The sequence below is a fragment of the Podarcis muralis genome, chromosome Z (genome assembly GCF_964188315.1).
Source record: "Podarcis muralis chromosome Z, rPodMur119.hap1.1, whole genome shotgun sequence".
NCBI lineage: Eukaryota > Metazoa > Chordata > Lepidosauria > Squamata > Lacertidae > Podarcis > Podarcis muralis.
In genome coordinates, this window is record NC_135673.1 from 7,822,922 (window position 1) to 7,849,494 (window position 26,573).

The window sequence follows — 26,573 nt, forward strand, 5'->3', positions numbered from 1 at the left end:
CAGAGCAGCACACGGAAATGCCGTTTACCTTCCTGCTGGAGCAATACCTATTTATCTACTTGCACTATGAAATGCTTTCAAACTGCTAGGTTGACAGGAGCAGGGATCGAGCAACAGGAGCGCACCCCATCGCGGGGATTCGAACTGCCGACCTTCTGATCGGCAAGTCCTAGGCTCTGCACCACTAGGAGTGCCAAATTGGGAGAAGGGTCTCAAATACTCGGGAAGGTTATCATGGGTGGCCCTTTGGACTCCTGGGCAACTAAGCTTTACAGGGTTCTTTCTCCCTACTTGTCCATGTGATGCCGGATGACAAATTTGCCTTCTACTCCTCTCAACTGGAAGCCTCTGCGTCTGTTTTCCTGGCATCTTGTATCAAACTTCTCCCTCCAAAGCTGCTTTCAATTAGAGGCATCTAACATTGTCTCTGCCTTTTCAGTGGGTTCTAAATCCAGCCCTGTCCTCCTTCCACCCACACACTGTATGTATGTGTGCGAGGCGGGCGGGCGGGCGGGCGTGTGTGTGTGGAGAGCAGGAGACAGAGTGAACGAGGGCAGAGGGAGGCACAGATTATGTTTCCAACCCCAGGGGGATGCCATGAGGTTTCCCTTTGACTCATTTAGCCCAGCATTTGCTAATGATAAGGCAACATGTCAACTCTCTCCACTCCCCCCCACCCCCTCCACAAAAAGTAGCTCCTACTCTCTGAGCTTTCTTTCTATCGCCCCACAGGCCCCAGGAATCTGTCCGGGTGGGGTGCGGGTGAAGAGGAAAAGTGATATAGCAGTTGTGCACAACTCATGCTCTTTCTCCCACTGCCCCCTCCCCATACAAAGTGTCCCCGACCTGCGTGGAGCCAATTCCAATGCAACGCGACTTCATGCCTGGGGTGGGGGAGGCAAGGGAGGGGTGACAATATGTACACGTCTCAAAATGTTAACAGAAGACCAGACAGCTGATGTACATCTTGCAGGAAATAAATACACAAATAAATAAATAAGCAGGCAAGCTTCCATTCTAGCCTGCAACATGTCTGTTCTGCAAACACTGCAAGCCTGCCCATGAGGTGAGATGAAGCAGCTACCTAAGGCTGCAGAGGTGCCCAAGGCAGCACCCTGCCCACCCCACCACTTCTGCTGCTGGAGGAATGCCCCCCCTCTCTTCAAGTTCTGTGAGACGGAGGCATTCCAGTGCAGAGTGTTGCTGCTTGTCTTCTCCACCCCTGTGGAAGACTTAGGAATGGGCAGATCTGTCAATTCTAATTTCTTGTTTCTCTCTTTTCTTTTCTTTTTTTGCAATCATGTATCCCGGTTTCCGCATTACTGCAGCCAAAAAATAAAATAAAAAATAAAAAATCCTGAAGATTACCAGCACTTTGAGTGCACATTTCTCTTAACAAATGCAATTTTGTTTGATGCTTTGAAGAAGATACCCAGTTTTGCAAAGCATTGTCCTTAATGCAATGCATACGAGCCAATTCCTAGGGGCCGTGGGGGCTACAGCCCCCACAACAAAATGTTTGAGGGAGCTGAGTCCCTACAAAGTTAAGGGGTATTCCCATTCAAATGCTGTGGATGCACTGTGTCGTGTGATCGATTACCCGGACCCCCACAATATTTTATTCAAGTTGGCACCTCTGATACAATGCATTTCTCTGTGTTAATTTCATCTAGTCCAGCCCCATGCAATGCAGGAATAACTGCTGAAGAATTCCTGGCAGATGACCATCCAACCTCTGCTTAAATGCCTCCAATGAAGAAGAGTCTACCACCTTCTGAGGTTGTCCATTCCAATGTCAAACAACTCTTACCCTCAGAAAGTTCTTCCTGATGTTTCGTTGGAATCTCCTTTCCATTTGAATTGATTGGTTCCATCTACCCTCACAAAACAAGCTTGCTGTACCTTCCATGTGACAGCCCTTCAGATATTTGAAGAAGGCTATCACATCTCCTCTGCCATCTCTTTTCATTTCTATGCACACTTTCCACTGATATATGCATTATTGTTCACATTTCTTGGTTGGAGCACTGCAAAATTCAGAGAAGTGCGAATTCAGAAGGCTGGCTACATTTTTGTTTGTTTATTGGTTTGATAACTGTGGATTAGCTGTGGTGTCATTTTTATGAAAATGCAAGCAGCACTGCATTTCTTGCCAATATCTAATGTGACTAACTTCATGTGTAGTGGGACCGTGTGTGTTCACGCACATGAAATCCCATGGATGTGCTCTGGTGATACTATGCATGCTTGCCCACCAACTAAGAGTTTCAAGGGAACAGCTTTGGCTCAGTGGCAGAGCACCTGCTTTGCATGCAGAAGGTCACAAGTTCAATCCCCAGCATTTCTAGGTAGGGCTAAGAAAGATTCTCTGCCTGAAACCCTGGAGAGCTGCTGCCAGTCAGTGTAGACAATACTGAGTTGGATAGACCAATGGTCTGAGTCATTATAAGACAGCATTCTATGTTCCTATATGTATAGGACAGCACTGTTAACTGCTAGAGGCTGGACATCTCTGTGAAAGTCACATCAACTATTTAGCAAGGCATCTCCCAAAGGCACAAGTTTTTTGGGAGCTTTGTGCTGCTTTTAAGTTACTGCTGTTCCTGCCAACAGCTTTCCTGTTGTTCTTTTCCATTGTGGTGTTTTAATGTCTGCAATCTAATTAGTTTTTATTGTGAATTGAAATCATTGTAAGCTACCCTTGGAATTTATTGAAGTGGGATGGGTGTATGTCCCTGAAATAAACAAACGGCTGAAGATAAACTGGAAGCAGAGATTTACCAAGGACAGGGAGTAGAAAATAGGGGCTGTCCATAGTAAATAAGGCTACCTGATAAATAAAGACAGGGAGAAATATAATTTCCATTCAAAGGCAACCCTACTTAATTCACAGTTTCATAGGAAATTGCTTTGGGGGGGATGTACATTAGAATGAATTCAGGCTAAAATGTTGGTGAGGACATTTTTAAAAAAAGAATTAGCAAACTGATGTGCAAATGTTGAGAATTTAATACTGGGAGATTGAGAAACTGAGAGAAACTGAAATTGAAACTGAACCATTTCCCTAAACTACCCCTAACTGGATCATGTGAATTTTAAGCTGGCTTCAACTGAGAACATTCTGGATGTCCTTCAAGTGTGCAGCTCAATCTGTCAACCAACTTGACAAACAATCCTTGCCAAGCCATCCCAAATGGGGAGTGAGCAAGTCTCTTAGCTCAAGCAATTTAAAGGGATGGGGAATAAATACAAGCCTCATTGTGATTGCTAACTTTTTGGGGAAAGCATTTGCCTGCCATGCTAGTAAGAAAACAAACAAATAAAAACCCCAATTATTGATCCACACAGACACTGAGCGCTTCCAGTCTGTTGCTATTTTCAGGTGAGATTCAATCACATGCCAGCAAATTCAATTCACAGAATGAAAGCTGATTTGTCATTCTGGTGCATCTAATCTGCTCCCCTCCCCCTCCCCCCATTTCAGACTTTTTGCAGTAAGAAAAGTGATAAGGAAATGTAATGGATCACAGTTGCCTGATGGAACCTCAGATGACCTCCCCACAAACAAATCACAATGAAAGCGCAATAAATAGCCAGTCTTGTCTGACCTCCCTACAAAGTCTGTGTAAATAAATCAGGATGAATGCTCAATAAGCAGGTCATCTGGAGGCGACTGCTGTGGCTCAGCCAAAAGGAGACTTTTCCACATTGAACCAATGGGCTAATTTTATATGGAGTTCCACTCCTCCTTTGTCCAGGAGCAACTACGTAGACTTCAGTTTCACCAGTGTAATCCTATGCATGATTACTCAGCAGCAGGTCCCTGTGTATTCAACAGGGCTTAGTCCCAGGATACAGCCTAAAGAAGTTGATTTGGTGCAAAGATTTGGAAACCATCCTGCCTCCTGCGCAGTATTATGAACAAGGTCATCCTGTTCAGCTACTGAGCCAATTCTCTGAGCCAACACGTTCTCTTTGACTCTGGTCCTGAGGATGACATCAGCAGCTCACAAGCAAATGTGCAATCATATGCAGCTTGCCAAACAAAGGGTGACCCATGGGAAGTTACTTTTTTTTTAGGAGTCAACTCTGCCACTGTACAATCTATGAGCAGATTGTCACTTGCCCTGTGCCTTTACTATATTCCGTGTGTTCACTGGGCCCTGAATTCTGTTCCTCTTGATTTCTGGCTTTCTAATACTGAGTCCCAGCATTGGAGAATGCACCAGTTTGCTGCAGATTTCAATTCATTTGAATCTTAATTCTTGTCCCTGCACATGCAGATTTGGCATAAATATGGTAGAACATATTAGCAACTGTTGGAAACAAGTTATTGGTCTAGATCAGGGATGGGAAAACTGGGACCCTCCATATGTTGCTGGACTAGAACTCCCCTCATCTTTGACCTTTAGCCATGCTGACTGAGGCTGATGGGAATTTGTGTCCAACAGCAAGCAGAGGGCCATACCTTTCAGCTATGCAGGACCAGACTCTGACAAATGCACTATGCATGACATAGCAATTAAGGATAGTGATTAAGGGCTCTCCAACTTCTACCAAACCCAGCCAGCATGGCCTGGGGGGTGATGGGAGGTGGAGCTATGGATGGCAGAGAATTCAATTAGGAACAGGAGTGGCAATTGCCACAATCTGCTTGTTCATCTGAGGTCAGAAACAGAAATCATGTAAACAAATATTTGCTATTGATTTTCTTTTATTACCTTATTTTCTGTGTTGTTCATGACATTTCCCTTCTGCTGGAAATTAATTGTATAATTAATTACATTAATTTATGTAATATTGGACAGCAAGGTTTCAGAAGCTAACAGGAACAGAATGGAAACAGTGCTGGTTGCAATTAACACAGGATGGCAAGGAAACTACTGCTTCCTTACATGTTCCTCACTGCTGCTGTACTGCCCAAGTCAATGATGGCGAATCTGTGGCTTTCCAGTTGTTGTTGGACTCCAAGTCCCATAAGCTTCAGCCAACATGGAGAACAAGTCAGGGATGATGGGAGTGGCAATCCAACAATTTCTGGAGGGTTGCTGTGTCTCTATCCCTTTAACAGTTTGGTTTGATCCAACAAGGCTTATTTTATGTTCCTGTTTTCTAAATCCACTGCAGAGGCCCAAATGGTACTTGGGAACCGTAAGGTTTGACAAAGATACACAGGTCAAACAGAAAGTACAAGCTTGCCCAGTACATGAGGACATTTTGCAATCAGTTGCTATATTTAACATTGGATGTCACAAGGCCACTGTTTGTTTAAGCCTGGTACTTTGGAAGGCAAATCTGTTGTGCTCAAAATAAGTTGTGTCATCTGTTCCTTTTTCCTGCTTGAGATTGCCCTAGTGGGGACCATTCTTGTGAATGAAGTGTAAATAATGGCTTGCTTCCACTTGGACAAGCGAGCAGGATCAAGTTTCCATGTACATCCACAAGCTGGCGGATGCCAGCTGAATTGCACACAGCTCCTTGGCAAACAGGGTGAAGTTCTGGAGAAGGAACATCCAACCCTTTGGTCCATTGAGGCAAGGACAGGATGCTTGTGCTCCAACAAAATAAAATGATGTGCTAGATCTCAGCAGCAGAGAATAACAGAGAAAGGAGTTTGAGAGAAGCAGATCACAGTGGCAAATTCCACCTCTCATGGAAGTGAGTGGATTTAAATCAGAGATGGGGAACCTGTGGCCCTTTGGGTGTTTCTGGAATTTACTAGCCTGAGAGAGGGCAACTAAAGGAGAGAACTCTTGAAACTGCCTGATGAGGACTGGGCATGTTCAATGGCCATGGAATACTCATAAACAAAGGGTTGGGAACCTCCAGATGTTGCTCCCTTCAGCCCCAGCCAGCATGTTGTGAGGATGAAACTGGGGAGGGGTAGAACTGTACATGCTACCTTAAGCTCCCTGATGGAAAAGTGGAATATAAATGTAATGATAAAAATAACAATGTAGTATTTCACAATGGCATAGGTAAACGCAGGCGATACAGTCTGGGCACCATCAAACAGGTGGTTATAGCAGTAGCAAAACTGCCATGCCCATAGGGGAGAAAAACATAGTTCACAGCTGAACCCTCCAGCAACATCTGCATGCTGGGAAAGGGGTGTCTGACCAAGAGTGGAAGCACAGGCAGAATATTGACTGAGTGGATTAATGATGGTTGCAGAAGTCCTGCCAGGAAAGCAGCAGTATCTCATTTATGAAAGCTGGATTCAACCACTCTCAGCTGAGCCAGGTCCATAATGAAATGCTCTGTTAGCAGGCAACAGTAGATGGAGAGAAAACCTCAATTTTCCACCTCCCTGTCCTAGGACCATGGTTGTGATGGATTTCCTATACTCTGATGGTTGCCAGTTTTGGCAATGCTGAAATCAAGCCCCATATCCACCCGTCTGTCTACCCCATCCTCCCTCCAAAACTTATTGCTGACCTTCCTGTGCCTTCTGGAACCATGTTAAGACCCCCCCCCCCAATATTTTCACTGGAGATTCCTGGGCAAGAGGCGTCGGCTGTTGTAAACAGCTGCACAAGCAGCAAATACCAGCTCTGACCACACTTTCTCATTCAAGAAAGGTCAAGAGAACAATTTTTCACTTCAAACAGAGCTGTGTGTCGAAAGAACAGAACTTTCTCATACCCGGTGAGTAATGCCTGAGGAAACCAACAACCATTTTTAATGCGTCCAGTATGGTTAATACCCAAATAAAATGCACTGCATAAACTAGAGAGCGAGTTTGACATTCTCTTGCGAAGTGGATTAGATGATAAGTGGATGGGAGGATACTGACTTCCCCTCCTTCTCTGCTCTTATGGATAGTGTGATGAGTTGGAAAAGAGTGGAGCTTAGTGTTAGAAGGTTCAAGACAGATATAGAAAGTATGTCTTCATGCAGTGCATAGTGAAACTATGAAACTCACTTCCACAAGAGGGACTGGTGGCCACCAAAGTTGATGCCAGTTGCAGGAAACCACAGGAGGGGAGAGTACTCTTGTGCTCAAATCCTTCTTGTGGGTTTTCTACTGAGGCATCTGATTGGCCACTCTGAGGACAGGATGCTGGACTAGACAGGCCATTGGCCTGATCAAGCATGCTCCTCTTATGTTCTTAGAGTACTACTTTAACAATATATGGATGCCCTGTCCCACCAACCTTAATCTGTCCTCAACCAGCTCCTGCCTACCTGCCTTCTTACTTGCAAGCAGTCCAGGGGGTGGCATTGCCTGGCAGCTTCTTCATCCTCAGTCTTAAGTGTTGCCCTTGCAGAACTCTGCAGGGGGGGAGGAGGATGGGGGGGGAGCTAGAATGAGTTAGCTCTGACTGTCATTGGCTCTGGCTCCACCTACCATTGGGCTCCACCTACCGACTGTCTTAACAATCCCAATGGGTATCAGCCACCAGTGTGCAGCCCTCCAGGAGCAGCCCTCCAGGAGCCAATGAGTGAACTCTGCCTCCTGCTTCATTCAATTCTCTACAAACATATGTGTCTGAATCCAAATTCAATGCAGATTTTTGCTTCTCCTTCATGCTATGGCCAGGTTTATCTTCAAAAACCAAGCAGGCACCTGGCATGGTTACTTGGTGCCTTTCTTTTAAAACAGCTCCTTTTTAAAATTAAAACATTGAGGCGGAGGGAGGCTCCTTGATTGCCACAAAGGTAAAGGCCAGCCAACCAGGACTCTGCTCAGTTGGTTGGGAAGCAGGGAGGAAGTGTGGCTTTGCAATTTCCCCAAGGGCTAGCCAACCAAGACTGCACAGTCAACTGATAAGCACAAGGGGAAGGAAGGTGACTCAGTGATTGCCACAAGGGCTAGTCAGTCAGCACTCTGCACAGCCAGCTGGGAAGTGCAGGCCAGAGGGAAAGTGACTGTGACTGCCACAAGGGCAAGCCAATCAGCATTCTTACAACAGGCTTCTGCTGCAAATAGGAAGAACCAGTTCCTCTTGAGTTGGAATCAACATGAATTTGCATAAGGCTAAAACAATTGTTTCAAATGGTGAGGACATAAATAATTCATTTGTTTTTGGAAAGTAGTTCCTTTGGTCTTTTAGGATATAGGGAGACTTATTTGTGAGTAAGGACGCAGGTGGCGCTGTGGGTTAAACCGCAGAGCCTAGGACTTGCCGATCAGAAGGTCGGCAGTTCAAATCCCCATGACGGGTGAGCTCCCATTGCTCGGTCCCTGCTCCTGCCAACCTAGCAGTTCGAAAGCACATCAAAGTGCAAGTAGATAAATAGGTACCGCTCCGGCGGGAAGGTAAACAGCGTTTCCGTGTGCTGCTCTGGTTTGCCAGAAGCGGCTTAGTCATGCTGGCCACATGACTCGGAAGCTGTACGCCAGCTCCCTCGGCCAATAAAGCAAGATGAGCGCCGCAACCCCAGAGTCGGTCACAACTGGACCTAATGGTCAGGGGTCCCTTTACCTTTACCTTTATTTGTGAGTAAACATATGTGGCATTATATTGTATGAGACAGACACATAGAGATAGAAAGAAAGAAGCTGGATGTTTCTGTCTGTGATGGTGTCCCTTCTCCTATCTAATTATCAAACTACATTTCAATGCATAAGACTTTAGAATTAAGCATTTGTTGTGGTTTGATGTGGGTTTTCCTCCCCTCCCCTCTCTGTGAATACCAGGCACAGGGCCTTGTAGTGGTGTGCAAATCAGAAAAAAACATACTCTTTCCCACAGCTGTCATTGTAAAAGTGCTGAGTAACAAAACCTCCACCACATAAATACACTCCAGCTCAAGAGGCTAGACCATCCAGCTCACAGGCTCTCCCTAAAACAGCGGCAAGTCTACTTCCTTTGGCACATGAGCCAGCTTCATCTGCATCCAAGTACAGTTTTCCTGCAACCCAACCCCACAGTCAACAGTCATAGCTCAGTGGTATAGCATGTGTTCTGCACAAAGTATGTCCCAGGTTCAAAACCCATCATCTCCAGATAGGACTGGGAATGTCTCCAGCTCTGGAGTGCCCCTGCAAACCTGTGTAAACACTATTGATCTAGGGAGATCAATGGACTGACTGGGCATAAGACAACTTCCTATGTTGTTTTGGGGAAGGGCTGTTGCTCAGAAGGCAGAGCACCTGCTTTGAATGAGGAAGGTACTCAGTTCAATCCCTGACATCTCTAAGTAGGGCAAGGAGCGAACCCTACCTAAAATCCCAGAGAGCTGCTGCCAATCAGTGTAGACAATATAGAGCTAATGTTACCATTAGGCTGACTTGGCATAAGGAAACTTCCCATTTTCCTAATCTGACAATCTTTCACTCCGTCGATTACTGTACTTAAAAAGCAAAAAAAGTACCTGCCAGGGGTGCTCAGAGCACTGAAGACTCAAGGGTGGAAGATGATGTGGTCTGACTACTCTAGGGCAGGGGGAGAGAACCTGGGTAGCCCTCCAGCTACATGAGCCCTGAACCAGCAGGGATGATGGGGCATTGCAATCCAGCAACATCTGGAGGACCACAGATGTCCTCATCCCTCATTTAAACCCACACTTGCCCCCAATCACACATAATATGAGACAGGAGGGGGGAATCAAAAGGAGTATTTGGATAATGGGAGGGGAATCCTCAAACTCCCATCAGCTCCAGCCAACATGCCCGATGGTCTGAAATGATCAGGTGTTGCAGTCCAGCAACCTCTGGAGGTTGCAGGTTCCCCATCCTTTTTTTAGGAGATGTGCTTCAATAGTACAGCATGTGCCTTGCATGCAAAATGCCACAGGATCTGGGAAAGGCCTGCATCTCAGGTCTTTTGGACAGTCAGTGCAGAGAAGGCAAGACAGGGATAAATTGACTGATGGCCTAATCCAGGAGGGTGTGTTTCCTTTGAAAGGCTATGAAAGGCTCATAGGAAAGGCTTATTAAAGTGGATGGAACACTGACCAACCAACTGCCGAATGCCCTCAGCCAGAACCAACACACTTCCCTTCTTATGTGCAACCAGTCTAGTGGGTGGCTGTGTGTCATGGGTCCCATGGTGCCATCCAGAACAGGGCAAGGCTGGGAGGACCTGTTAGGAAAAGAGGAGGATTCAGGAGCTTGGGGCAGAGGGCTCAAGCAGTACCAAACTCGGGTTATGGTTTCTGCCAAAATCTTTAATGCTCAAATCAGTATGGTATGTAAGTAGGGCAAGGGTTAAAAGGCATGTCAGGTAGATTGCATGGCTAGGAAAGCTAATATCTTGATCCAACGAGTGACATGCCTCTGTGCCTTACTTTTAAAGAATAGGCTGGTCAGAGCTTTAGTGTGGCAAGCGAGAGGCATCTTTAGGATGGGCAAGCAAATGGGTACTCCTCCAAGTGGGTTTGGCTTGCATGGGTCTGTTTGTATTTGTGCTGGCCCAGAACCAAGCTCAAGGATGGCCACTCATAGGCAGAAGGAAGCAGAAGAGGCAGCTCCAGCATGAGTGGAGCCTGACTGGAAGTGTCTAATGGTGAAAGAGCTGGACTCTTCCCCCACATCCTATTCGATCCTTCCCCAGGATCCAAATCTGAATTCTCAGGACCCACAGCTGCTCTCTCTACCAGTTCTGAGACCCCTTGGGTCTGGAGCCTGTCTCAACTCACTAGGACCTTCCTTGGTCCTTATCAGACTTTAGCACCTCCTCCTCTTGCCTGACTACCCCCATCTCTATGTGGCTCATGATAGCTTTTGCCTGGCTGGAAGGTGTACTTGAACTTGGACAATGCCTCTTGGCCTTGAAAGCTAGAGAGGAGAGATTTTAGGAAGAAGGAATGACTGAAGCTTCCAGTGGAGCTGAATACTGGGAGGTTCAGGACAGATAAAATAAAGTACTTCTTAATGCAGGGTTTGGTTAAACTATGAACCTTGCTCCCACAGGAAGAAGTGATGGCCACCAACCTAGATGGCTTTAAAGGAGTATTAGACAAATTCATGGAGAAGGAGAGAGCTATTTATGGCTGCTAGCCATGTTGGCTATGCTCTGCCTTTGCAGCTGGAGATAGCCATGTTTCAGAATACTTCTGAATACTCTTCTCAGATTCTTATGCTGTCCTTAAAGATGCAGCCTGAATTTGCCAATGACAATGAACAGGGCAGGCGAGTAGATCATAAAATATATTCCTGCAATCTTCATTGCCAAGATGGTCAAGTATGAAAATATTTCTTACAGCAGTGTGGACAATAAAACAAAGGAGCCTTCATTACTGAGTTGTGCGTTGTTGGGGGTTTTTTAAGTGCCCTCCACTGCTGACTTGAGAAGCTGAACTTCCAGGCTTGAAGAAAATGAACATGTGGCTTTGGGGATGACATTCCATTATGCCAGAGAATACAGACTTGCATGTCTGTGTATTTGTGGCTTTGCAATAACATTACAATCTTTGAGTGCTGTTCTCATATTTGCCATGTTTTCTTGTACAGAACACGAAACCAAATTATACAGAAAAGGCTATGGCTGGCCCTGTTCTGGAACCACCACAGCTACACTCCCTCATTGTTGCCATCTTCCTCTCATTATTGTGGTTTGAAGTCAATCAAGTAGAGCCTGCTAGCATATTTTTTTATCCTAGCTTGATTGGCTGGTGGCATGCAGGCAAGAAGGAAGGGATCTTTGTTGTTGTTGCTTAAGGCTTTGTTGCAAGATGAATTGTGCAAACTCTGGTGAAGCTACACAGTGGCATGTCTTGGAGCTTGTTTGTTTATGTTTTAGTAAGAGGTGAGTGGAGGGGGGGAAGCCACAGTTCTTCAATGCACAAACATCAGAGGCACCTTCTTGGGCAACTTTTTGAGCAATTGTTTCACCCAGAATGGAGATGAAAGAAACTAGCTAGCATCAGGGGAGTTATCCCTACATTTTTCAGCATTAACAGGTAGATTAGAGGGTTAGTGCTGACTGCAAGAGTTTGAGGGGCCTTGGGTGTGGCCCTAGATGCGAAGGTGGTTCCCCATAACCCGGAAGAGGTATGCAAACAGAGAATTCCCAGGAAAAATCATATGGGTGCCATGTGCTGAGGACATGGCAACACAGTGCAGCTATCAAATAAATGACAGAGGGGAAATGAAGCCAAATGAGAGGGAAGGCAATGCTCCCAAGATCAGCACTGCCCTCATTCCGAACAGGCATTCACTTTGGCCATTTTAAGATTAATCCCTGGGAAATGTCTGTCTTTCTTTTTAAAAGAGATGGGAGAGAGTAGAGTCTAGGGCTCCCAAAGTGAGGAACAGAGAGAAGCTGATGATGGAGGTGGGGGAGACTCTGTTTATGTGTTTGCATATGTGACTGGATGGCAGATTAATGAAGGAGGCACAGTGTGTATATGCCTGGGTGAGAGAGAGAATGAGTGGGTGAATATTCTCATTATCCTGAAGCTTTCTGTTGCTATTGTGGGATGCTTTGTGTATATTTTTTCATTAATTGCATGTGTTTTCTCTGTAAATGTGTTTAGAATGTATTTTTTACTCATCTTTGTGCTTTAAAATATGTGGGAGATCTTTTAATGTAACAAGTGACTAGCAAGTTTAATAAAGTATAATACACCACCAGGAGCATCACCAGTTGAATTTCTTCCCTTCCTTTAAAAATGAGTAACTGCTGGAGAGCAGCAAGGGGCAGACAGAGGTGCCCATGCTCACTTTCACCTTTGGCTCCACCCACCACTAATATACAGCCCCTGACCAGTTTACCATGAGGGAATGCCAACCTTGACATCAAAAAAGATTGGCTGCTCCTCGCACAGAACTGAGTGGCTGTTTGGTTTTACTGACCCTGCCTAACATAGGAAGGTGCCTTATACCCTCAGACCATCTACGTAGCTCCCTCTAGCTCAGCGTGGTCTACCCTAACTGATAGCAGCTCTCTGGGGATTCAGGCAGAGGTCTCTCCCCTGCGTGCCCTGGATATGCTGGGGACTGAACTGGTGAACTTCTGTATGCAAGGCAGATGCTCTGCCACTGACCTCAGCCCAAAAGCAGGGGTCTGGTGGTGCAGTCCCTCAGAATTCCACCAGAGGGCTGCAGCCTCTCTCCGATTGGTACAAAAGTCAGCTAGCAAAAAAGGGGGAGGAGCAGCACTTTGGGATGGAGAATAAAAGGAGCGGGTTTTGAGAGAGAGAGTTAGACAGGGTTTGAGCTGAGATGAGAGATAGGGCTTGATTTGCAACAGGGTTTAGTTTGAGAGACGGGGACAGAGACAGGGATGAGGATAGGATTTGACTGAGGGAGAACTGGTTTCAATTTGAGTTGAACATCTGCTCTGAGGAGAATATAGCTGGAGCAGTTCCCATCATCCCTGACCACTGGTCCTGTTAGCTAGGGATGATGGGAGTTGTAGTCCCAAAACATCTGGAGGGTTGAGTTTGCCTGTGCCTGAGCTAGAGGAAGGATCCTCACAGCTTAGATGAGAAGAGCAGGTTGAGTGTCTGGAGAAAGTATACAAATAGGAGGTACCTGGAGAGCTGAGTCTGAGCCAGGAGAGGGAGAAGCTGTGGGAATACAGTCTCCCTGGGTCTCATTCTAGCCGGGGTGGGGTGAGGGGGGGGAGGGGGAGATCTTCTAGGTAAAGAAGACTCCCAAGCCAGTAACAAGGGGTGAGGGGATCCCCTGGGTCTGTTATACCAAATGGAATACCTCAGGTGTAAGATTGCTAAGAGAGTGGGCAACTGACGAAAAGTGCCCCTCACTCATGAACCAAAGTATTAAGCTGTGAAAGAAGTTGTGCTGTGTCAAAAGTATTTAACTGTAACACCTGCCATAACTAAGTAAGGGAATGAGACTGAAGTAGCAGAAGCTGAGTTAAGCATTTTACCACCCATTCTAGAAACCTGAACATCTACTTGAAGTGTAGCAACAGATCTTTAGCAACGGAAGCTTAAGAAAAGCTGAGCATATACTACTGTGCTTAAGCCTGTGACATCCTTATATAAAGTTTAAATAATAAGTTAGCTTCCACCTGGAAAAGCACCATATTTAACTGGGGGCAGTTAGTGGGTGAGTCTGCTACATATTAATTGGTGGCAAGGGTGGGATCCGTTACAGTAGGGAAGAATGCATCTGTCAATTTTGGTTCCTATCACTAACTCATAATTCCCCATCTCCTGTTCCATACTTCACATTTCTGCATCAGTTTGCAATTCTTTTTAAATAAAGGTCCTCATGAAAATGGGTCTAAATCTGAGTATGAATTTCTCCTAATATATACCCTTTTGTATGCATTTTCCTCAAACACACACATTTTTGCAAATTATTTTCCCTCATAAATTTTTATACACTGCTTTCATTAATACATCGCACTTTCTGTGCTATTTTCACGCATATATGCATTGAAATGCATACTTTCATATGTGGATTCCTAGAAATGTTATTTATCGGAGAACTGCGCTTCAAAATTCAGAGAATTGTGACATTTAAGAGGGTGGCTGTGTTTTCCTATGCATATTGTTTTGGAAATGGTGAAGTAAGGAGTTTTGCATTAAAATGCAAATTGAACCAATTGTTTCTCTCCCTGCCCTGTCCCTCATCTGAGATATCCCCCCAATACACTCCAAGAATTCATCTCTCTCCTTCCTCCTGCCACCCATACTCTCTGAAGCAAACTAGATTAATCACTATCAACCAGTCTGTCTTGTCACACAGGAACAACACAGCCACACTATATAAGGTCATTATTCAAGTGTTCCTTTGTGTGGAGAAAGGCAGTGACCCCTTCTTATTTCCTCCTTCCTTCCAGATTAAAAGGTAAAGGTACCCCTGCCCGTACGGGCCAGTCTTGACAGACTCTAGGGTTGTGCGCCCATCTCACTCTAGAGGCCGGGGGCCAGCGCTGTCCGGAGACACTTCCGGGTCACGTGGCCAGTGTGACAAAGCTGCATCTGGCGAGCCAGAGCCACACACGGAAACGCTGTTTACCTTCCCGCCAGTAAGCGGTCCCTATTTATCTACTTGCACCCGGGGGTGCTTTCGAACTGCTAGGTTGGCAGGCGCTGGGACCGAGCAGCGGGAGCGCACCCCGCCGCAGGGATTCGAACCGCCGACCTTTCGATCGGCAAGCCCTAGGCGCTGAGGCTTTTACCCACAGCGCCACCCACGTCCCCTCCCTCCTTCCAGATTAGCACCCCTTAAAATTTCTTTCTACCCACCACATCACACATGTACTCCTTGGAACAGGATGGTTTGACTTCTCTCACCACTACTGCAGGGAATGCACTGTGCCAGTGTTCCCATCTGTGGGGGCAAGGAAGGGAAATGGCAAGCTGCCCAGCCCAGGGAGAGTCTCAGTTTGCAGCCAATCTCAGCCATGACACAAACACACATACAAGGCCCTTATTTGTAGGTGAGAATGGGAACAGGTAGGAAGATCATGCCAGTACAGTTCTTAGGGTGGTTATTATGTGTCTTGCTCTGAAGAGGCCCCAGATTCTGGCTGGTCATGGAATAGTATCAGTATGGCTCATGAGATTTCCATTCCTTGAGATCCAGGGGCAGCTCCAAGCATGAAAGTTCTCAGTGCAGGGACTTATCACTTGATATAATGTTCTGCCACACTATCATTTATCTATCTATCTATCTATCTATCTATCTATCTATCTATCATCTATCTATCTATCTATCTATCTATCTATCATCTATCATCTATCTATATCTATCTATCATCTATCTATCTATCTATCTATCTATCTATCATCTATCTATCATCTATCTATCTATCTATCTATCTATCTATCTATCTATCTATCATCTATCTATCTATCATCTATCTATCTATCATCATTATCTATCTATCTATCTATCTATCTATCTATCTATCTATCTATCTATCATCTATCTATCTATCTATCAATCATCTATCTATCTATCTATCTATCTATCTATCTATCTATCATCTATCTAATCTATCTATCATCTATCTATCTATCTATCTATCATCTATCTATCTATCATCTATCTATCTATCTATCTATCTATCTATCTATCTATCTATCTATCTATCATCTATCTATCTATCTATCTATCTATCTATCATCTATCTATCTATCATCATCTATCTATCTATCTATTTATCATTTATCATCTATCATCTATCCCTACACATAGAATGATAACTTGCAAGGGAAACGGTTTTGAGTCTAAGATTTTCTGTGTGCAGGGATTATTATTTTATGCATTTAATCAATTCCGTCCTTCTGCAGTCTGGTGCAGATATGGTCAGCAGGGTGGGGGAACACAGATCTGGCCCACAGGCATAACCCACCCCAACACAGTTTTCAGCCATTCAAAAACAGCAAACCACTGGAACAGATAAAGGGCCCCATCTAGTCCAGCATTCTCACAGTGACTAACCAGATACCTATTTCTCCTCACATGAGATCTCATGGACATCCAATGAAGCTGAATGTTGGAAAATCCAGGACAGATTAAAAAAAGTATTTATTTATACAGTGCCCAGTTGAACTATGGAACTCATTCCCACGGGACGCAGAGGTGGCCACCAACTTGGATGGCTTTAAAAGAGGAATAGACAGATTCAAAGAGGAGGAGGAGGAGGAGGAGGAGGAGGAGACGACTATCAATGGCTACCAGCTATGATGATAATGATAATGATAATGATAATGATAATGATAATGATGATGATGATAATGATAATAATAATAATAATAATAATAATAATAATAATAATAATAATAATAATAATTTATTGTTTGTACCTTGCCCATCTGGCTGGGTTTCCCCAGCCATTCTGGGCGGCTTCCAACAAAGACCAAAAATACACTAAATGGCTGTGCTCTGTCTCCATGATCAGAGGCAGTAATGCTTTTGAATACCAGTAGCTCAGGTGATGTCTATGTGTTTTGACTGGAGAGATAACAGAACACCCTGCCCTACTCCCATTGTTTGAACCATGATTTGGTTCTTTTGTCTCAGGTACTTAAATGTATCATCCTGTCTTAGGCTGGTCCTATTACAATGTTCTCAACAATGTTGGGGGGGTGGGGGTGGGAGCCTTTGGAAACCAATAAGATCGAAATGATTTTGTAACACCTCAAAGTTCATTTGTTTCTTTAAAAAAACTAAAAAAAACAAACAAACTGGATTTGCATCTCAGAAAAAAACGGTCAAGGCAAACTTGGTTTCAAACCTGGATGGCTGCTGTGCCGTCTGCATCTGTTTCTTTTATCTATTTTTTCTGAATTGTGCACCCAAACACACATACACACAGAAAGGAAACAGAGTGTGCTAACCCTCACTTCATTCTTCCCCTTACTTATCTGCATGGACTCTTAAGTGAGAGTAAAAGAGGAGATTCATTCAAAAGATAAAGAAGAAGGTGTCTCTCTAGGGTGGTTTGGCTGGGAGTTCCTTTGATTGCTGTGGTGGCTGGTGCCCTTTGGGGACTGGTAGGGTAGAAGGCAAGGAGCCCAATAGTGGGTGGTGCCAGAGTCACTGAGAGACACAGATAACTAATGCTGGTTTTGTTTCCTTCTTCCTCCTTACTGAGTTCTACAAGGGGCAACATGGAGGAGGAGAAGGAAGAGGAAACAGGTGGAGGTGGAGAGCAGCACTGTGAATGCCCCCCCCCCCGCAACCTGATTGCTGTGGTGCAAACTGTACAGGGTTCCTAACAGGGTGGAAGACCAAAGCTCAGGGATAGAGCATCTGCTTTCCATGCAGAAGGTCCCAGGTACAGTCCCTGGCACCTCCAGGTAGGCTTGGGAATGTCACCAGCATGAAATCCCAGAGACCCACAGCCAGTCAGTGTAAACAATACTGCGCTATCAAGTAGCCATGGTGGCTACGCTGGGCTTTCAGCTTCCTCTCGGTAGCCATGCAGCCTCTGATTCTAACCTAGAGGAGCAACCAGCTTAACTTATGCTAGACACACCTGTGATTTGAAGGAGGCTTCTAGCCCACCTGCCCTCAACTGGTGGTTGGAACACACTACCAGTCATGGGTCACAACAGCAGCCCTTAGACTAAACAAAGACAGATGGTTGTTGTTGGGTTTTTTTTAAAAAAAAGCTTGAAAAGCATTGGAAAAGGAGATCAGGGGCCTTGAAGGTGTCTGTCATTGTTAAATACCTGGACAACAGGTCAAGTCACTGTTCACAGCCCCCCCCCCCACTAGGGAGAGATATGCTATATTTAGCTTTAAATTATAGTAATTGTATACATTTGCATTATATGAATCATATAAATCAGCATATGCAAATTTATGTAAAACAACCTAGTTTGTATTTCTCTTTTAACTGTCATAATTATTTCCAAATCTGCAAAGATACATGTAAATTAGCATGTGCAAATTTTATGCAGATTGGCATCCTCTCCTTTTGTGATGCACTTCCTTAAAAAAAGTGGCCTAAACTTATTTCAACCCCAATATTCTACTATCTGGAAATGGTTTTTATGTTAGCGGAGAATCCCCATTTCTTTGCCACAGTTTCATTTCAATGAGCAAAATAGGCCTCTAGAAGAGAATCCCCTAAAGGATTGGCGCTGCCAATGAATACAATGTTTTCAAACCAGGGAGAGGAAGAGAATAAAATTTGCCTGCTATGATTGAGAAGCCATTTGCTTCCTTTGGAGTGACCTTGCTGAGAACTGGGATGTCTCCACTTTGGCATGCTTCAGGAACCTCTCGTTACAACTTCCCTTGCAGGAGCCAAGGGCATTCCCTCTTACGCTGCAGAAATAATCTCTCCCTGGATCTCCCTATAGCTTCACACCTTCTCTCTAGCTTTAATTTTGCCACTGCTGCTGTTGTTGACATTTTATTTTAAACATGCACCAAAAACACATGTAAATTCCTTAGTTATTTATAGCACAGCTTCTAGAGCTTTAAATAGTATTTTCTTGAATAAACTGGTTTAATGTTAGAGAAGCCTTGAGCAACATGTGATCCACCAAGCTGTCTGAAGTTCATCAGCCATACATACTAACCTAGGTGGCCACCAATGCCTGGACATGGTATAAAGAGGCCTTTCAGGGCCAGATGCAGGTTTGAGGGAAAAAGTGGCCTCTTCTGGATCCACTCATACATCAGTGGGCTATGTGTTGAGTAATCTTGTGTTCTTAACCTGCTGTCCCCCAGCTTCATAGTGTGTGGCATGACAGGTTCTGTGCTCCACAGTGTGTTAATGTTCATGCATTCGTCTTACATTTGCAACATCGAATCTGTTATTTAGTTACAGCAATTACATTTTTATTTTTATTTTTATTTTTTTGCAAAGGAGGAGGAATGCACTGCAGCAAGAATAATCTCATGCTTCACAAAGAATGGTTTATGAAACTAGGGCAAAAACATCCAGTGCTTTAAAGGAATGCATAACAAGTAACACAGCAGAGTGTGTTGCGCTAGGAGACCAGGGTGCAAATCCTCCCTTGGCCATGAATACTGCTGGGTTAGACACAGGCCAGTCACACTCAGTGGCGGAGCAAGCCGATCGGGCGCCTGGGACAGCACGCATGCCCTGCGCCCTGGGGTGGGGCCAGTCGCCCATGGGGGCAAGGCCAGCTGGGGCAGGACGCTCCATGGGGCCTCCAAGGAGTCTGCATGCCTCCTCCCACTCAGCCGCACTACAGCTGAGGGGGAGGCGGTGGGCGGACCATTTGGGGCCGCGTCACTCCCAGGAGAGACGTGCGGCTCAGGCACGCTGCAGGAACCACGGTGAGTGCCACCCGGCATTTTGTCACCCCCCCAGTGCTGACACCCAGGGTAACCTGCCCACACCGCACCCACTTCCTCCGCCCCTGGTCACACTGTCTCTCCCTAAAACCTACTTCACAGTACTGTGGAGAGGATAGAAAGGAACGTACTGTTATCCAAGTTCAGACCACTGATCCTTCTAGCTCGTATTGACTGGCAGCAGCTCTCTAGGGTTTCAGAATCATAGAACTGTAGAGTTGGAAGGGCCATGGGGGTCATCTAGTGTAACACCCTGTAATGCATGAATTTTTAACCCAATGTGGGGCTCGAACACACAAGCCTGGGATTAATAGTCTCATGCTGTACCATCTGAGCTAGGAGGAAGCCTTTCCCAGCCCTCCCTGGAGATGTCAGAGATTGAACCTAGGACCTTCTGCATGCAAAGCAGATGTTCTACCACTGTGCCTTTTACACATAACCATGGAAACCACCATGAGCTCCTTGGAGGATAAGTATGAGAGAGAGAGAGGCTGCCCACAGGTGATAGTCCTTATCTAGGGACACTGTAGTTCTCTGCCCAGGCTCAACATTTACCCTGAAGGAGCCTGGGTTAGCTAGACAGCTGGAACTTTGTAATAGGTTTCCTCATAATAGTTTATGAGTTAGTACCTCGTAACTGGCTTGCTTTCATTTCTTTTCTCTCCCCCAGCTGCCCCGCCACTCTGCTTTTTTAAGAGTCCAGAGCTGCAACGCAGAGCAAGCCAAGGCACACGGAGGATGGAATCTTGGCTAAGTGGCGTTCCATTGGCCCGTCGAAGGCTTGAGTCAGATGGATCGGGTGAATATGGAGAAGGGGAGAGAGTTCCAGTAGCAGCCAAAAATATGTATCTTTCCTTGCAGGGCACAAGCTGAATTTAACTATCATTGTTAGAAGTTGTTTCCTCCGCATTTGATACACCATTTCCCTGGCACTAAGTGCAAATACATTTTTATCTTGTCCGTCTCCCCTCACCCCCAAAGAAAGCCCTATTATCTTTTTTCAGTGACACCAAGGCTGACATCCAAAGCACAGCTTACCAGGATGCCAAAGTCCTCTTAAAACAGGGTTGGGGGACATTTTTTAGCCTGAGGGCCACAGGCCAGTGGTGGATAGGAGCCAGGGGCAAAGTGGGTATAGGAGCAGATGGGTTGTATCCAAATCAGTTCTATTATAAAAGAGACCCATTGCAATTATGTTGGTCACGTTCATCAATCTCTTTAGTTCTACTGAATTGGAGACAACCTGTTCCCCAACAGTCATGGAAGAATCAGAATTTGCTTTTTTTTTCTTTCTTTACAAATTTGTATCTCTATCCAGGCAAGCATCTTCACAATTCAAGGGTGCAATCCAACCAGGCATAGATCAGGGCTGGTAAAGTGATAATCTCAAGGGCCAGATAGAGAGGTTTGGATGGCTGCACTTGACTTCCAGGTCTTAAGTTCCCTGTCCCATTCTTAAATTCAACAAATGTTGCTGGAAACTATTCCTTAAAATACATATATTAATGATAATCAGACGGTCAAAAATATGATTCTTATGGTAAAGAGCTCATTTCCTGTTGTGAAAAACAACAACTATGAAGCCTGATGAGTTGAAAATTTTTGCCATTATTATCTTCATTGATTTTGTCAGTTGTGTTGTGTTTTCATTCTGCCCTTTCTCCATGGAACGTGGGGAAGGAGGCAGTCATCCCTACAACAGTCCTGTGAGGCAACTGAGAGAGTGGATGACTAGGCCACTATTACCCACTGAGCTTGCTCATCATTGGACTGTACACCTCACCTTGTTTGCCAAGAGAACAAACAAACAGCAAAAAACAAAAACAAAGACAAAGACAAAAAACAAAACTGAAGGATAACTATGTTCTGATTTGCATGTTATAGTATGGAATGTGAGAATCAAGCCAGCTCATATCAGAATTCACAAAGACTGAATTTATCAAAAACTCTTGAGACCCAACACACACATACACATACACTGAAATAATCTAGATTTGAATTGCTTCAGGAGATAAATTAAGAGATAACGAAGCTAAATTCCCTCCCTTGGGAGGCATGGTTTGACCCTCTCCCTATCTTGTTTTTGATGTCCAGCAAGAATGGGGCATTTCTTCAGTCTAAGGACCACATTTCCTTCTGGAAGTCACATGCCAGGGATGGGCAGGCAGAGGTGAAAATTGGTGGAGTGGCAAATGTAATGGTTACCTTTGTACAGTACGCTAGCTTGCACAGACCCCCTCTCTAATCCCCCATTCAGCAAACAAGAGGCATTAGCAGAGTCCAAGGATACATTCCAGCCAGGCAAACACATTCAGAGTACAGAACAGGGCCAGCAAGAGCTCTGAGGACCAGGCAGAGAGGCCTCATGGGCCTGGGTCTGAAGTTCCCCACCTCTGCTACAAACAATAAACTTTCATATCATGATTTTATGACAACTGAAGCTGTTATTTTTGTCCCCTGGCTCTGTGGGTTTGGCTCCCTTTATTTCGACTCAGTACTGTTTCATAGTTTTTATTGTATTTTGATATATGTCGTGCACTACTTTGGATGCCCTTGAGCTGGAAAGCAGGATAAAAATAAACTTTAATAGTAATGATGATAAGATGTGGGGAAAGGAAGGTGCCATGTTTAGAGGCAATGCACCTCTGAATATAAGTTTTCAAAAATGTTGTCTTAGTTGTTGGGTGGCAAATAATTGAAGAAGGGCCATTGCTTTCATTTCCTGTTGGACCATCCAGCAGGGGCACCTAGTAAACTGTTGCAATATATAGGACATTGGACAAGATCAGTGACTGGAGGGAATTTGGAAGGCCAGTTTTCTTACCCCAGATCTACCTGGACCAATACTCTGATTCAGGAGAAGGCAGCATAATGTTGATATAAGTTTCCACTAGAACCCCACCACCACCAACCCAAACAATGCTTTGCTTATGTATTTATGGAGGGAATGATTCCAGTGGTTATGGGGGTGGGGAAAGATACTCTTGTGGTTTGCAAAATAATAACCAGTGGGGCCCTGGAGGTCAGTTGGGAGAAGAAAGGCTATTTTGCAATCAAGGCAGCTGCATGATCTTATAAACATAAGAGAAACCATAGCTGAGTGGTAAAACACATGCTTTGCAGGTAGAATATAATAGATTTGATTAGTGCTTCTGCCCAAGAAAAATAGGTGTCAGTACTTATCATAAAATTGTTACAGTGTCACACTTCTTAACAACAACAAAATGAGGTGCCAGTACTGTGTACTCTCGAATACCCCGGGGGGGTGGAGCATTGGGTTCGATCCTTGGCAATGTCTGTTTCAAAGGACCAGATGGTGAGCTGATGGAAAGATGCTTTGCTGAGAACCAGAGAGCTGCTCTGTCCCCCCAAAACAGTACTTCTGTCTTGTCAGGATTCTACCTCAATCCATCCTCCAAATGCCTCCAAACACTCACTCAGGACATTCACTGCCTTCACTGGTTCTGATTTAAAGCTGAGTATGATTTGCATGGGTATACAAATGATACCCAGGTGGGTATAGCTGGGTATCATTCACATACTGGTGAACACCCAGCCCAAACTCCCTGATGATCTCTCCAAGCACCTTCCTGTAGATGTTAAAAAGCCTGGGGGAGAGGACCATGCCCTGAGACACCCCACAAGTAAACACCTAGGGATCCGAACAACCCCTCCAACACCACTTTCTGGACACAGCCCAGGAGAAAGGATCGGAACCACTGTATAACAGTGTCCTCAGCTCCCAACTCCTCTAGACAGTCCAGAAGGATACCATGGTCAATGGTATCAAAAGCAGCTGAGAGATCCAGGAAAGAGTTTTCACCTCTGTCTCTAGCCTGCTGGAGATAAACGAACAGCGTGACCAAGGCAGTTTCAGTCCCATTTTGGGTCCGGAATCCTGATTGGAAGGGATCCAAATGGTCTGCATCATCCAGATGTGTCTGGAGTTGTTCAGTGACCAGACGCTCAATCATCTTTTGCCCCACCAGTCCCAATGAGCACCAGCCTCCACTGGTCTCAGGTAATATCTGCTTCCAGTGTGCTGTAATGGATCACTGGGTGAGCCTGGACCAGTCACTGCCTCTTAACCTAACCTACCTCACAGAAATCATGTACACCACTGAGCTTTTGGCAGGGAAAAAATGGATAAATGCAATAAATAAATAAAATCCTTTATGTGGAGATGGCGGGGATTCATCCTGGAGCTATTTGTGTGCAAAGCATGAGCTGTGCTACTGAAACGTGACTTAATCCTCCCCCCACAAAGAAATAGTAAAACATCCCATTGGCTTGGATGCACCGCTTAACACTTTAACCAATGACCATCCGCTTTCCTTACTTGATTGGCTGCTGGCTGACCTATCACAACCAATTCTGGGCATCTCTCATCATGATGTGAGACCGACACGTTGGACGCCCACTGGTCGACAAAGCCTTTGGGTGTATAGACTCCACAGTCTATGATGCTGGTCATCTGCTCAAACTCTTCACACACGCCGTCACCATCATGGAAGTAGCACCTGCTCGGTTCATCTGCAGTAAGAGAGAACAGGAGGGGAAGGGAAGTCAAGAAGGATGGAAAAGCCATTTCTCAATAACCAAGTCCAGTAAGCACTGTGTACTTTGACCTAATGAGCAAATGGGAATGATGCCCTCAGAAAACCATAGTTTTTGCCCTTTAGAATAAATTATGCAAATTATAAAAAAAATGGGAATGATGTGCTCTTGCTTCCGTCAAAGTCTGGCTTTCATAATACCACCTACTCCCTCACCCACCCCTTCACACACACTCACTTCTTGTCAAACACTTGAGCTGACAGAGGACAATGAGGGAGCCTGGGAATTGCTAACATATGTATCATAGCTTGTTTGTAAAATGTGCATGTTTTCAGAAATCTACCAACAACTCTCAGTGCATTTACACTTAAAAATAGACCACTGAACTACCGTTGGAATAGTTGCATGAGGTCCCTTACCTCTTGTACAATTCAGAGTTCTCAGGTAATTTGAGGATAAGATCACAAAGTTTGTTCCAGTTTCCTTGCAAGGAGTGCCCCTAGAGAGTGGTTCAATTTAGATCGGGGAACCTCAGGCCTGGTGTCCACATGTGGCCCTCAGAACTACCCACAGGCCACATCTATTCCTAGCCACATCCTTGCCACACCTTCTCTCCCCAAATCACAACCCTCACTTTGCACCCTTTGTGTTTCTGAGTGGCTGTGATGTGTCCTTAAGCTCTGGCAATGCCTCTTGCTTGTCTGGACAAAGGATAGAGTAGGGTGGGTGTGTTTGTAGAAGCTGTAGAACCTGCCCATCACTAACACATGACCCTTGACAAATTGCCCAGAAGGGAGTGCAGCCCTCACGATGAAAAATGTCCCACATTCCAATTCAGATGATCCTACAAATCCTGAAAGATCATGATTGAGCCATACTCTCACTTCTTCCTTCCTCCATATCTCCCCATCCCTCCTTCATTCCTTTATTTATTTTCAACTTTTTGTTGTTGTTGTAAAAGGTTTTCTTACAGCTTTAACAGATTTAATGCTTTCCATATCCTCCTATCGTTAAAAAAAATTTCTTACAAAATCAAATGTTAGTCCTGTTCAGAGTAGACACATTGAAATTCATGGGCATGACTAACTTCCCTATTCTGCTTCATACGTGGGTGGGTGTCTTGAGGTAGAGAAAGGGACACAAAGATCTATGCAATCCTGCAAATTCCACACACTTTGGTGTCTGCCTCATCCCACCGCTCTCTCCAGATCCTGGCTGACTCTTTCCATGGCTCAACAGCCCTTTAAAGGGCTGTTTCAGCTGGAGATGCCAGAGACTGAATCCGGAACACCTTTGCTTGCGAGGCAAGGGCCCAGTTTGTAGCTCAGCTCTGAATGTTGTTTTCTTTGTTATGGCTTACATCTAAACAAATGAAATTGCTGCTACTACTACCTCTTGTGGCTTACTGTTTTATATGTGCTATGTTATACATTAAGGGTGGCAGTTCAGTGGCAGAGCATTTGATTTGCATGCAGAATGTCCCAGGTCCAACCCTTGACCTCTCTAGACAGGACTGCAGCCAGAAAAATGAGAGTCAGTCAATGAAGACAACTCTGAGCAAGATGAGTTGATTGCGTATAAGGCAGCTTCCCACCACCACCCCTAAAAGAAATCCCAGGATATTTTATATCTGGTGGTTTGCCTACATCTATCAGTGTGCCTATTTCTCGCCCACATACACACACACACACACACACACACCTGACTAGAACCAGTGTAAAACTGTATAAGTAAACAAAAATAAACATAATAAAAAAACAAGCAAACAACCCTCTGCACAGGAATAGAAAAAGAGCAATGAAGCAAATTAACTGCTGGCAGAGCCCAGCTGATTTCAGTGGCCTCCTGCCAGTGCAAGAGAGGCTCCAGGCCCCTGGTGTTGTTCACTATTTTGTTCTTAAATGACACTTGCGAAACACTGAGTTTAGCAAGGACAAGCACTTCCAAAGGAACAGCTCCAGAGACTGGAGGCCTCTGTTTACCAACTCACGGCATATTTGGCATGGGCAGTAGCAGAAGGGAAGGGAGGGGGGGTTGTCCCTTGCAACTGAAGAAACATCTTTTTGCGCCAGTCAATGAGACACTAATCTGAACTAGAGGAATCAAAAGTCAAAGGGAGATGGAGTGACTCTCTATGGCAGGGGTCAGCAACCTTTTCGGCCATGGGTTGGTCCACCATCCCTCAGACCATGTGGAGGGTCAGACTACCTTTTGAAAAAAAATATGAACAAATTCCTATGCCCCACAAATAACCCACAGATGCATTTTAAATAAAAGCACACACTCTAATCATGTAAAAACACCAGGCAGGCCCCACAAATAACCCAGAGATGAATTTTAAATAAAAGGACACATTCTACTC

General features: G+C 45.0%; 1 protein-coding gene across 1 annotated transcript in view; it reads right to left on the minus strand.

Annotated features, from left to right (window-relative positions):
* The window catches only part of PAPPA (pappalysin 1), a 242,765-nt gene that overhangs the window by 93,309 nt on the left and 122,883 nt on the right, over positions 1-26,573 (minus strand). The window contains exon 10 of the mRNA XM_028715818.2: positions 23,994-24,187. Within this exon, the coding sequence (XP_028571651.2) occupies positions 23,994-24,187 (194 nt within the window). The remainder of the gene's footprint in view (positions 1-23,993; positions 24,188-26,573) is intronic.